General features: G+C 32.5%; 1 protein-coding gene across 3 annotated transcripts; it reads right to left on the bottom strand.

Annotated features, from left to right (window-relative positions):
- Nucleotides 1-4,080: 4,080 nt before the first annotated feature.
- Nucleotides 4,081-9,713, bottom strand: LOC115719675 (uncharacterized). Of its 3 annotated transcripts, XM_030648806.2 has the most exons (7): nt 9,417-9,713; nt 9,217-9,321; nt 7,955-8,024; nt 5,533-5,765; nt 5,335-5,423; nt 4,507-4,620; nt 4,081-4,406 (listed from the first exon to the last, which is right to left on the bottom strand). In XM_030648806.2, exons 4-7 carry the CDS (start codon nt 5,738-5,740, stop codon nt 4,173-4,175), a joined length of 645 nt encoding a protein of 214 aa, XP_030504666.1. In that variant the 5' UTR covers nt 5,741-5,765; nt 7,955-8,024; nt 9,217-9,321; nt 9,417-9,713; the 3' UTR covers nt 4,081-4,172. The 3 variants fall into 3 exon arrangements, with proteins under 3 accessions (XP_030504666.1, XP_030504665.1, XP_060967070.1); XM_030648805.2 differs by lacking the exons at nt 7,955-8,024; nt 9,217-9,321; nt 9,417-9,713 and adding an exon at nt 5,846-5,878; XM_061111087.1 differs by lacking the exons at nt 7,955-8,024; nt 9,217-9,321; nt 9,417-9,713 and having other exon boundaries at nt 5,533-5,913.
- Between the last annotated feature and the right edge of the window lie 4,088 nt (nt 9,714-13,801).

Raw genomic sequence — 13,801 nt, 5'->3', positions numbered from 1 at the left:
GGAATCATCACTTGACTTCTATACACCAGTAGAAGCTATAGATTCCATATTTATGTTCAGCACTCCCACTTAATTGTACTATCATGTTCCCAAAATATACGTATCACCCTGACCCAAAAGTAGGCTTAACTAATAAATCAAAGAACATGAATAGTACTCCTGAGTTGAGCCTAAGCATATCAGGATTTAGATTCTTTTAATCTTAAGATCAACTACTGATATTGACTTGGAAAGATATAACCGTAAGTTTGTAATATCTTAACTAAGTTGCAATATCGGTCCAGTCCAATGTATACTCCATACATTCGAAACTAGTATACTTTACTAATGTCCTGGAAAGAACATAACACTTACTCCAAGTGTAAGTACACATCATCGCTGATTATCACACTAGTGTAAATCCAAAACACTGATGAAACAGGGACTTAGTCATTTGATTCATATGATCACAATCACATTCCACTGTGTTGACGATACTGTAATTGTGAATAAACATATGATCTGGATTTAACTGATTTTGTGTGTAAATGTAATAAACATATTAAACCATTAGCATGTAAAATTCATGCAAACATAAATCACTTCAAATTTCTTATATTGATTACTAATCAGATTGTAAAGAGTTTTATTTAGGGCATAAAATCTAACATTTCTATCCCCACAAAGATAATAAAACTAGTGATCAATAAATGTTTGGGACATGACGTTTTGACCGGCTGCTATATGTGGGGCTTCCAAATGAGATTGACCGAGAAGAGATATTTTGCATCCATTTAAGAAGAAGTCCATGTTGTTAGGATGTGAGCTTTAAGGATCTTGCTTTTCTCACTGAAGGCTTTACTGTGGCTGACATATCATTTATTTGCAGGGAGGCTGCTTTAAAAGCTATGGAGGTTGTTTAGATGATTATATTCCATTCTTTCCTTTGAGTTATATTTGTTAAGTCTTTAATTTTACTGATTCTTTATAATTCATGCTGTCAGGAGAATCTTGATGCTTAGAAATTAAGATGCAACATTTGAGGCTTCTATTAAACAAGTGCAGCCAACAGCAATCCATTCTTATCAGGAGTTATTAGAACAGTTTCAACGGCTTGTTGTTTCTTGTGATGATGAAGAAAAAGAGAAAAAAGCATCTCATGAACACTCGAGTAGATCAAATTGGCTTCCTATGAGGTAAACTTGTTTTATTTCATGCTTCGTTGCGGCTTTATCATAATCTGCAAACTACCTCTCACAGTCTTTTTTCACTACTTGATAATACAGGAGTCTCATGAAATCAATAGCTTTGTTTGTTCGTTGTCGGCTGCCTGGAGTCTTGTTCGGGTAGTTGCAATGTTGGTAGCAGATTGTTGTTCTATCTTCCTAACTATGTATAGCTGGAATGTGTCTTTTTGATTAGGGAAGTTACACACACATCCATCATATCAAAGGATCAAGCCAATACAACACAACACAACACAAGTTAGTGATGACAAAGAATGATGTGTTTCGTAAGCCACAACAAATTTACTATTTTTTTTTAATTCCAATACTTCCAATTATTTTAGTATAATCGTAAGGGTCGATCCCATGAAGACTATGTTTATTAATTATTCACAAATTAATAACAAGAATTAGAAAAAGGAGATTTTGAAGATTAGAATAAAAATTGCAATAATTAAAATTAAAGAAAAGAACAAATTTAAATAAAGAATACGATACGAGAAACTAGCTAAAGGTTATTCGCCACCCTCAACAATCATTCCTAATTCCCATTAAAGAATGTAATTTTCAATTTCTAATCAAACTATTAATCCCGCAGATAACGTTGAACCAATCAATTATTTTAATCTCCCTATGGTATGTAATCAAGGCGAAGCGCTCAATAATTAACTCTTTTACCTAAATCAGTAAATCCATGAAGCATGCAATTTATTTAATTTAGATAAAACATTGAGTTTTATGGAGATAGACTAATCTAGGCAACAAATCAATGAAGCATATAATTCATTTAACCTAGGTTCTATTCATCACAAATAAAAATTGTAATTTGTCACAAACACTTAGAATCTTAGACTATTAGGTGAATAGTAATCCTAAGATGACGGTAGATTAAAGTAAAACCTAATTTAGCGGCCCTCTAAACAAGATTAAAACAATAATCATAACATTGAACATAGAAGAATGGAAGCAATTTGATATAATGGACATTAAAAATTAACATTCAATAATGAAATTAAGAATTCATGTTTTGGGTTTTGAAATAACCCTTAACTAAAAGAAAACTACTCAAAATTAGACATTATAATGATAATCATAATAAATAGTAAGAGTTTCTCTCTCTAATTTGTAACTTTTTAGACTTCCCTTTAATTTGTAGTCTAAGAGGTTCTATTTATAGTGCTTCAAGATAGATGAATCCTATTAGAAAAAAATCGCAACTCTTCTTGAAAATTTATCTTTTTTTTCGCTATTTTTTTTCAGAAATTTCCTGCTGTGACGACGGATAGTATTTTGACCATAACTCTCTGGATATTACTCAGAATTAGACGATTCAAGATGTTCTGGAAAGCTAAGAACGAGATCTAAAACTTTTATGTTGAGCTCCAAGTCCAATTCTACCTCTAAGATTGTCTGAATTCGCAATTAAGTTTCGCCTCGTACAATCGAGCTCGTCGACTTCCACTATTTTCTACCAAAATGTGCTAAAATCTCTCCAAAAGACTCTAAATGCATGAATAGTCTTTAAAATAGCCTAACAAATTAAACTCATATTAATCAATAATTTAAAGAATCAAATTAAGAATATTAATACATAAATTGATCATATTTATAAGATAAATATAGACTTATCAAAGAAGTATGGATTACTTTCATATTCTTGTAAGATGTGGTCCAATGTCTGAGATAAGTGTTGAGAATCATGGGGTTCCATCTCAAAACCAATTGGCAATGAGTAGAGTAACCCATGTTCTTATATATGGCTCAATTCTCTACCATTTATTCTATGTGGGACAATGTTCATAACATTCCCCTTCAAGATGATGGCTATTTGGTCACTATCTGTATAGGTGCGGATCGGATAAGATCACTTGCCCGAAAGGGATATGGCTCTGATACCATGTTGAGAATCATGGGAAACTATCTCAAAACCAATTGGCAATGAGTGGAGTAACACATGTTCTTATATATGGCTCAATTCTCTACCATTTATTTTATGTGGGACAATGTCCACAACAATGAGCTTGGTTATTCTACCAATGTAGAAGAATCATAGTGTGATTAGAATAGAACAGTAGGCAGGTGAGGAGACACTATGTGAGTTTTGCAACTATTATCAGAACTACCTAATATTCTTTTTTAAGTTAAAAACCTTTCTTTTTATGTTTATTCCTAAACCCACTTAAGGATTTTACTTGACTATACTTTTCACATAGCATTGGTTTCGACTGAAACCCAATACTAAAGTAGTATTAGTTTACCCATTTATTGTTTATTTATTTCTCTTATCTAATTTACTTAAGCAAAATGTAATTTTCTTAGTAAAATACTATTTTAAACTTTATATTTTAAAAAAATTACTAATTGTACTTTTATTTTTTAAAATAATACATTGAACTAATATTTTTGTAAAATAAAAGTTAATAATAACCTCGTATAAAAGTGTTATAACAAAATTAATTATATTTTTATATCTATTCGTACTAAAAATTGTCTTCAAATTAGTTATATCAAAAAAAATATTTAAAATTAAGCTCAAAATCTTATTTAGATTGTAATTAGTAACTTTTATAAAGGACAAGATCAAAATAGTTCTAACACAATTTTGTCATTGGTGAGTATTACAAATGCTAAGTGTTGTATAATATTGCTCCTCTCCAATACATTGTAAATCATTTCAAACTAAAAATGTTACTACTTACTTTTTACATTTCTTTCATGCCCATATTTGAATTAAAATTACTAAAGAAGGAAAGTTTTTTTGACAAGTCAATAAACCAGACACAAAAATTGAGAACCAAAACTGATCACCAGGTACAAAATTTTGAATACAAAAAGCTATTTAAATAATGCACTAGCTCTATAGATAGAGTAGGACTATGAAACTAAACCTTCATTTCCATTGGAAAAAGAAAAGAATAACTTATATAAATATATATATCACCCTTCAAATTCATTCAACAAACCAACCTAGTTCCTTTTTCCCCTACCCCGTTTTGGCCCAACCACTACCCATTCGTCATCTTCGGCTGCAGCATTTGTAAGTGAGGGTGTGGCTTCGGACTCATCATCTACTTGCATATCCTCTGACCCATGATTTTCTAAGGTCCTCGTTGAGCTAACCGTAACTGCCATTTTCGATGAATCACCCACACCGACATCTTGTTCTTCATCATCGCTATCACTATCATCATCCTCACCGTCCTAAACAACCATTTGGAAAGCAAATGAAAACATAATTATAAATGACCACCATTCATCGTTAGAAGTTTGCAAGGTGATGAAGGGCTCAAACGAAAGTTACCTGTTTGACATGACGAACGGGAACTCTCCAATGATTCGCTTCCTTTAGAGCTTCAATGGACTTAAAATTACCATCCAAACATTCTTCATGCATAATCATTAACTTCTCAGCTACCTATTTATAACCCACAAAAGGTGAAAACATGACACTGAATAATTCAAAAACATGTATGTGTTTAGAAAGTCAAAATGCAATTCGATTTGGATACATTCGATTTAAATGTAATTGAAGGTAATTTCATAATTTAGTATATTTGTCTGATCATGTCATTACACTATAACAATATAATTAGAGGTAATTAAAAAGTTCTAATTACACTCTTTAATTCTAATGGCCTTCTATGAGAATCCGGTGTAATTACAATGTGTAATTACTAAAATCTTTTCATTTTATATATAGATTACTATAAGATATTAAAAATTCATATGCAATTATCATCTCATATTCTAAAGTGTGTTTAGAAAATCACAGTATAATTAGATTTGTATGTAATTAAATGTAATTATACAATTTGACATGTTTGTCTAATCATCTAATTTTATTATAACCGTGTAATTATACTAATTATACTATATAATTACTAAAAAATCATTTTAAACACAACTACTAAAAAATATTATTTTCGCACTAATTATTTTGTCAAGAATTCATATCCAAACACACATAGTGTAATTACTTAAACTCACCTATGCGGAGGAAAGCTTTTAAGTTTGAACTACGAAATCAATAAAAAGACGAAATTGCATATAACTTCAATACATGAAAATTATCTATGAATTATTTAACCAAGTCATACATACATACATACATACATATATGCATACATACCTCTTCAATACTGCCATCATCAACCTCAGTATTCAAAGATTGCAAACCTTGAACAAGTATCTCTTCTAAATCATCTATGTATAGAGGTTCTAAAGCAGAAAAAGAAACAATATTAAAATCGAAATTTGCAATACAAATGTAATCATCTGCTTCCTATTATATTACAAAATTTAGAATAAAAAAGAGAGCTTTATTTACCCTTTGGTTTTGGTTTTGCAGAAGAGGTAGAGCGAGTGAACCAAGAGAAGATATCGGAATGGAGTTGTTGTGCTTTTTGGCGCGATTGACGACCACCCCACTCGTTCTCTACAGCCAATTGGAGCGCCGACCATCGATACAAAACTATCCCAATACCTTCGCTGAATATGGAACCTGACTCTTCCGATAGACTCTTCTCATAATTCATGGCCCAATACTTGCAAAACCCAACCCTAATAAAAGAGAAAGAAAGGGTTTATAAATAAAATTGGGATAGGTGAATTTGAAAGAAAACGTTAAGCTTTAGGTTTACACAGTCTCTTCTCTCCTGGTTTTGTTAGGTTAAGCTTCGAAGAAGAAGAAGATGAAGTGAGAAACTTTTATTATATTTTATTTTTCAAATTAAAATAAAAGATGATTTTTCGAAATTACCATAAAACCCTTATCAAAATCGTTGAAATACAAGGCTATAATAGTAAAAATCCTTTCATTATTTAATATTTATATTTATTTATCTGTGTCTAAAGCTTTTTCAATCAAAAAAAAACTCTCGTCTCTACTGAAGGCAGGTATGAATAGGATCACTTTTGAATTTCAATCTAAAACCTCTTCTACTATAATTGTATATACATAATTACATATACATAACATAAGTGAAAGTCTCAAGCCTTGAATCCCTATTTATACTTCTTTTCTTTTTTCTTTTTTTGTTTTGTAAGGAAAAGGTTTTCGTACATCGTTTCATGGATTTCAAATCCTTGATTGATATATGCAGGTTTTAAGCTTGTTTTCTAATTAACAAAAGTGAAATTTGCGTACTTTGTTTCACTTTGGAATTGTTTTGAAGTTGTTTGGCATTTGGTGGATATTAGGTTTATGCATAAATAATTGAGAGGCATAGTATTAGTGCATTGACCTCTTGTGCGGGGCTTATGTATTAAATGTATCCTCCTGGGCCGGAGCAAAAGAGTCTCAAAACCCTATGTATGAACAAGGCTTAATTTTACTTCCCCACTTATGCATTGTATTATTTGGTCTAGGTACTCGAACTGGATTATATAAGAAAGAATTTTTTTTGGCTCTCTCTTAGCTCTTTGTCTCTTATCCTTAGGAAGCATTATGGTCGTATAGAGTAAATTAAGTGAAGTTTATTTGTAAATTTTAGTTTTTCACATTGTTAGCTTGACAAATTTGACTTGTGTGACCAATTTTCTTTTTATAAATCATCGAACTAAGTTTCATAATCTTATTAATTATGTTTCTTACTATAGATTATATGGGTGTAGGCAAAAATTGTAACTTCTGATATTGTACCTCATCCAAAAAAGTAATCCATAGGCTATCAGTGTATTAAGTTTTCATGTTTTGTCATATCACTGTACTGATCTTGTCTTCTATTTTCCAATCATTAAGACAAGATCTTAGGGCCTCAAGTAGTGATGGAGCATCGTGAAGACACGAAACATACTTAAAACTCAATATATGATTGTGTAAGTTCTAAGAATCATCAATAAAATGAGCTGTTACAGACATATATCCCCTCTTCTAATGATTTGCAGTCCACATGCCACTAGTTATGGCTATTCTGCTCCTATTTTTTTTCCAAATTTTGCCTACACTTTTCTTTCTCAGTTTTATACATTTTCATAATGTCCGACCTAACTGTATTCCTTGACACCAACATGGGACATAAAGTGCTTGAATATTCTATAAACCCGCTATGCTAAACCATAGACAAGGGATATTCGTGCTTAACGATCATTTGAGCCAATTTGATCCTTCCTAAATCAAGATCAAAATTAAAAGAAACTGAAGGGCTTGCAGTTGCACTAGGATTAGCAGCAAGTTGGGCCTTTCTTACTGGACACCTATCTACGTGAGAATTTAAATGCCTAGTCCCACTAGAACTTTCTCCCACCAGCTTACGCTCGCGATACTTGCAAACTGCTTTAATTTTTCCACCAATTTTTTGCCTGTGAAATGATCCCATGCACGAGAAGTTCTTTTTCTCTGATTCTGAGTTTCATCTACTGTATTATTAACAGATTGTACTTCATTTGTAGTTGATGGCACAAAATCAACATCATCTTCAAAATTAGAATCGATTTGACCAGACATTCTATTTTAACCTATATTAACACCATATTCTCATATCTATCAATTAATCCATGGACTTGCTTTAAAAATATGATAAACATATCTACGAAAAATCAGACAATATTTTCTTTATTTTATTAACCTAACCATCTGTCAATTTAAACGATAAATAATCAAATAACACACAATTTTTCATCCTTATATCACCGCAGCGCACAAATTTCGCAGAACTTACTTCGCTATGGATGAATATATAAGATATTCAAACTTTTTTATAAATTATATGTAATATAATAAAGTAATTATAAAATATATATATATATACCTCCGATGAATCGAGATTGAAATTCTCACTTGACTCAAATTCTTTTCAAACACTTGCAAAACGCCAAATCCTATAAAAAAATATAAAACATAGTAAAATCAAATGGAGCCAATAATTCATGTTTGAACACTTATACTGCATTGAACCCCAAATGCATATATACTGCCAAAGAAATATCACAAAACATGCTTTAATTGCAGTAGTGGTGTATTTGTGAATGGACACTGCAAAAGAAACAAACACTGGTATAAAGCCTCTAGACATAATACAGACAATGTAATAGTGTCTGATATAAAGCCCTTTGGATATTATTGCTGACCAAAGACGAAACAAATCCTCCACTAGAAAATTCCAAACTTAACCAGAGTTAATTAATCCTACACAATACTAGTTGTTCATAATGAATTAATATGTTATAGTAAAAGTTGTTATAACCCAAAAGAAGAAGAAGAAAAATTATGTGATTTGAGTAATTGTTAAACATTACCTGTTGTTACTTTCAAAGATGGATAATTGAATTACTTAGATCAAACAAAATTTTTAAATTTGGAATATCCCCATTTGAAACATAAATTATATTATTTTTTTTCCAAAGGCAACATTATTGGTTCTTCCCATTTGAGACAAAGTTACAAGAGGTTCTAACTTCTAAGTCTAAACCCCACTAATAAAATAATAATAATAGCACCAAGTCCCCACACCTTGTTTCTTCTTCGTTAATTTCATTGAAGATCGAAATTTCAAAAATTAAACTTAAAGATACTCTAATAAATAACTCCCACTTTAACAATGAAAAACACAGCTAGTAGAACGACAATCCCTCTAGCCAAATCAAGTTAACAGATTTAATTGAGTTTATATTTTGAGGGGTTTAAAGGAAGATATGATCAAAAAAGAAAGAGGTAATCAGAAATCGGACCAATGGTGATGCGTAGATGATGTGACAAGAGAAGAATACCAAGAAGAAGGGATGACAACAACATTGATTTGCAATTGTCAAGACCGATAACCAATATAAATGCAGTCTAAGCATGAGTTTTATAATTTTAAAAAACAAAAAAAAAAAGAAAACCAACAAAGAGAATTGTTTCAACAGTGATTGCACTAAATTCTCTCCTTGTTCTCTTATTGGAATTTCCACAAACACCTAGAAGCCAACCTAATATGAGCCCTCTGCCCTCATAACGATAACAAACAATTTAAAGAAAAATCAAATAAAAGAAAATTAGAGAACAAAAATGGAAGATTAGAAGAAAACATACTCTGAGAAATTGAGAGAGTCAACTTGGGTCTGCAGTAGAAGAAGAGCAATGGAACTTCGTTTGTGAAGAATGCCAAACTCAGATATTGAGAGAAACAAACTGAGACTGCAGTACAAAATTTACCACTTATATGCATATATATAGTTAATCAACTCGGTTCAGATTACACAGGGAGTAAACTCGGTTCAGAAAGAACTTACCCAGAATCAGAGAAGGCCGATCGAGAAAAGGGCTGGGCAGCAAGCAGCCTGAGCTCTGTCGTCGGAGAGAGAGAGAGAGAGGAAACGAGAGAGAGAAGTCGAGAACTGAGCAGTGAGAAGAAATTAGAATGTATTTGGGATTTTTTTTAGGGATTTAGGTTTTTTTTTAATATTTGAAATCGGGCCGGCCAGAAACCCGATAAGAGCTCGAATAATTCGGGCCTCAGTCGGCCCGTAGGGCTTGGGGTCTGACCCAGCCCGCGAAAAATGGTCCAAATTGACATTCCTAATAGGAGTTCTCAAAGGGAAAATTTGATTTTCTATACTTATTAAACTTACAAAAAAATTTAAACCAATACATTTTACACTATAAAAAATATCCCCCTCATAACTCAAACCCTTTCTCTCTCCTCCCTCACTCTCAGCCGACTCTCTCAACTCACCAACCCACCACCCTCACCCACGAGCAACCCACGGCAGCCACCACCCTCACCCACGAAAACCCCAACCCCGACAACCCTCACCCACGCCCCAACCCCCTTCTCTCTCTTCCTCTCTAAAAACGATTGGAAAAAAAAGGGCCTGGTCCGATGGTCGGACCCCATCAGACCCCATGGTCCGACCATCGGACCAGGGCCCTTTTTTTTGTTTTGAATATTTTTCAGAGAGAGGAAGAGAGATAGTGGCCCGATGGTCGGACCATGGGGTCCGATGGGTCTGATTGGTCGGACCCCATGGTCCGACCATTGGACCAGGCCCCTTTTTTTTCATTCGGTTTCAGGGAGAGAGAAAGAGTTTGAGTTATGATGGGGTATTTTTGGGGTTTTCAAAAAATTGGCATATTTTTTATAGTGTAAAATGTATTGATTTAAAAAACAAATTTTTAAGTTTAATAAGTATAGAAAATCAAATTTCCCGTTCTCAAATTGGGTGTTTAGTTTTAGTAGTATGCGAAATTTCTCTCTCTACTAAAATAATGGAGGGAAGGAAATTGAATTTGGAGGGAAGAAATTAAAACCAAAGTCGTTCTCTCTCTCTACTAAGCGGATTCTCCAGTTCCACAATAGTACTCCTCACTCACTAACTCACCCTTCTTCCAATTTTGCTGTAACTCTGCTTGCCATCCACCATAGCTTTCTCGCCATATCAAGGTTATTATTATTATTGTTATTGGAAAATAGTTTGAAGTTGTGTGAATGTGTGAGTTTAGGTTTGAATCTAGATTTTGAAATTGCCTCTTTGGCTTGCAATTGCCTTGAAGAAGAGAGGGAAATGTGCAATTCGACCTCCTTCATGGATGTCAATTGGTGAGTTTAGCTTGTTAAGAAATTATTGCAAAAATGCCCACTCTAGTGCTGTGCGGGTATGAGTTCGTTGAAACTGATTATGTTATGTTTTGTGTTATAATTTTTTGTTGGGGTGTTTGACAAAATAGCCTTTTTTTCAGTTATTTTGCACAATATCCATCGTTTGATAATTTTTTATGATTCTTGAACTGACTTTTTTTTGTATGTATGCCATTCTCATCCCCAAAGTGACAAGACTTGATGAAAATTATGTGGCATTTGTGCTTTTTTTTTTCTTTTTAGTCTTTGGGAAACTAGTTTATATTATAGTGTATTATCTCTCAATTTTCAGACTTTTTTGCATAAAGTTAATGCTGATGTAGGAGAATTGAAATTAAAATAAGGATTACAAAAATGAAACTTGCCATAGACGTATGATACTTAGTGCCTTATCTTGAACTTCGCTTTTTGAAGATAATCCCTGTTTTGCTTCCTGTTGTCTGATAGATAACCTTTGTTTCAACCTTCAAATACAACACATATATAGCACAAATTAAGGCAATTTACCACCCACTGGACATTGAACAATCATACTAATAAGTTCATAATGAAATAAAGAGGGGCAAGAGAAGGGAAAGGTAAAACATGCCACTTGTCCTCACAAAGATTCTATTCTAGGCCCTCAAAAAAATGGATCTTTTTTAGTTCATCATAATGTCACTTCTGCATAGATAGCATAACATACGCATAACATACGCATAACATACGTTGACAACCAATCAAAGTGGAAGACATGTTATTAGGACAAAGGATAGGTTGATAGGTGAAACTTCCAACTTATCTTCTAGCCCTGAGTTATGACATATTTTGGACAATGAATTCACAAAATGTGTACCAACTGCGCAGCTACCTTCTTTCTTATGATTCCACTACGAAAGCTTTGAAGTATAGCAACAAATCAATGAATCCTAAGGGGTCGTTTGGTATGAGGAGGTTTAGACTTGATAGGAATGGGAATGTCAGACTAAATTAAATTCTAATAACCAAAAGGTTTGTGTTTCCAAGTGAATCCTACTTTTTAAATTAAAATTATGGTGATGTAAATCCCCTCCAACACTTAAGTTTCATATTCCCTCCAACTCTATTCCCTCCAATTTTAGTCTCTCCAACTCGAACTTACATAATAAACACCCCATTAGATGGCATTTGGTTGGAAGACTGAAAACATTGCTAGAATAGGAATGACATTGTTGAGATGTTGTATGGTGTGGATTAGTCAGATTATGGTATTGTCGCCTTATCAGCACAAAAGCTATGGTCGATACCTCCTTGAGAGGCTATATGGTGTGGCAGTCTCTGAAGATGTCTTTGACCTGACAATTGAAGAGCCTTTGGATTACTTGCAACATGTGCAGATGTGTATTGATGTACAATGCCTGCTTACTTTTGAACCAATTCAGCAACCAGTTAACGAAGCTGCTTCCAATCTAAAGCAAGGAAAACTATCAAAGAAAACCCAGATCCCACGCCTCGTGCCACCCCGATCTGCCATTGAGGATGTTCAGAAAAGTTTAAAAGTTAATAAGAAATAGTTTTTGCAATGTTGGGAGGTTTCGATCTATATCTTGGCCTTAGTCCTGTTGACAAATACAAGGATGATTTTGTGGCGATAATTTCAAATCGTGTTAGGGAGGATATACTTGGAAAAGATTCTGGCACAACTGGGAAACAAGTGATTTCGGTGGAGAGTGATTATGATGAAGAGATGTCATTTACCAAGATTTGGTGACAACCTAGTGAGGCAGCTAGCACAGTTCAACTTACAGATGAAAGTCAAGCAAATTAGGAAGAGTAGCTCCAGAAATTAGTGGATGAGAGAATGAAAGAGATCAAGTAAGTAGCGGAGAAAGTGTCTTCCCATTGTGAATGAGTACTACTTACTAACAATGTGTCAAAGCCGCAATGGTAGGCCCTGTGTTTGAAATGCATCTTTGGGAATTGGCATTTTACATAGACGACTTTGTATATCATTGAGTGTGCTCGAATAGGAGTCACATTCTAATATTTTAAAATAAAATCAAACAAAGAAATGGAATAAAAGTTCCATTTCATTACCTCATTCATACTAACAGTAAGTTATACACTACATTTGAGTTGGATATCAAGACAATAGATTAATTGAAATGCATTTCTTGTTTTATGTTGGTGCAAGTGGGAGTTTGTTGGGATTTTATGCTCTAAATAAAATCTATTTCAATATAATATAAATATGATGAAGACATGGATTTAGAATGTATTTTGAAACAACATATAGGAATGTATTTTGAAAATCAGCAAAAAAGTATTTCTAATGAAACAACAACATAACATGCAAAACGACAATATGATGAAGAGCATGGATTTAGAATGTGTTTTGAAAATATAGGAAAAGAGAATCATTAATTACTAGGTTGTAATTATACATGAGAATAATTACACTATTTTAAATATAATATGTGTTTGGATGTCAAATAATAATTGTGTATATGAATGTTTATTTTCGTGTTTAGCAAATAAGTTAGTAATTATATTGTTTAATAATATTAATTGTTTAAAATAATAATATTGTGCAATTTATTATACCTCATTCTTATAGAATCAAAAGAATTGGATGGTGTAATTAAAACTCATGAATTACCTTCTATTACATATTTACTGTGTAATTATCTAGTTGACAAACACGTCAAACCTCATCATTCCTATAAATTACACAATGACTAATATAATTACAAGGAGAGTTTTTTACAGGTCGAGCAACTCATTGCAATATTAATTTGGGAATAGTAATTAGGGTCGTCTTAAGGTCATAAAAGCCTTGGACAAAACTAAAAATAAGACTTTTTTCTTTTACAAAAATTTAAATAAATATTAATTAAATGTTTTTGAACAAAAATATTAATTAAATTCTAACACTATTAATTTTAACTCTTTTATGTATAACAAATAATTTTTTATTATGTAAGCTAATTTGATAAAGCAATATTTAATTACTAAAAGTATTTCATTTAAAGTGCTATATATTTTAGCATTTTTACAACAAAAAAATTATATAAAGTATTA

This window comes from Cannabis sativa, chromosome 2 (assembly GCF_029168945.1).
Source record: "Cannabis sativa cultivar Pink pepper isolate KNU-18-1 chromosome 2, ASM2916894v1, whole genome shotgun sequence".
Taxonomy (NCBI): domain Eukaryota; kingdom Viridiplantae; phylum Streptophyta; class Magnoliopsida; order Rosales; family Cannabaceae; genus Cannabis; species Cannabis sativa.
The sequence above is the reverse complement of the archived record's forward strand: the minus strand, read 5'-3'. Positions and strand labels throughout refer to the sequence as shown.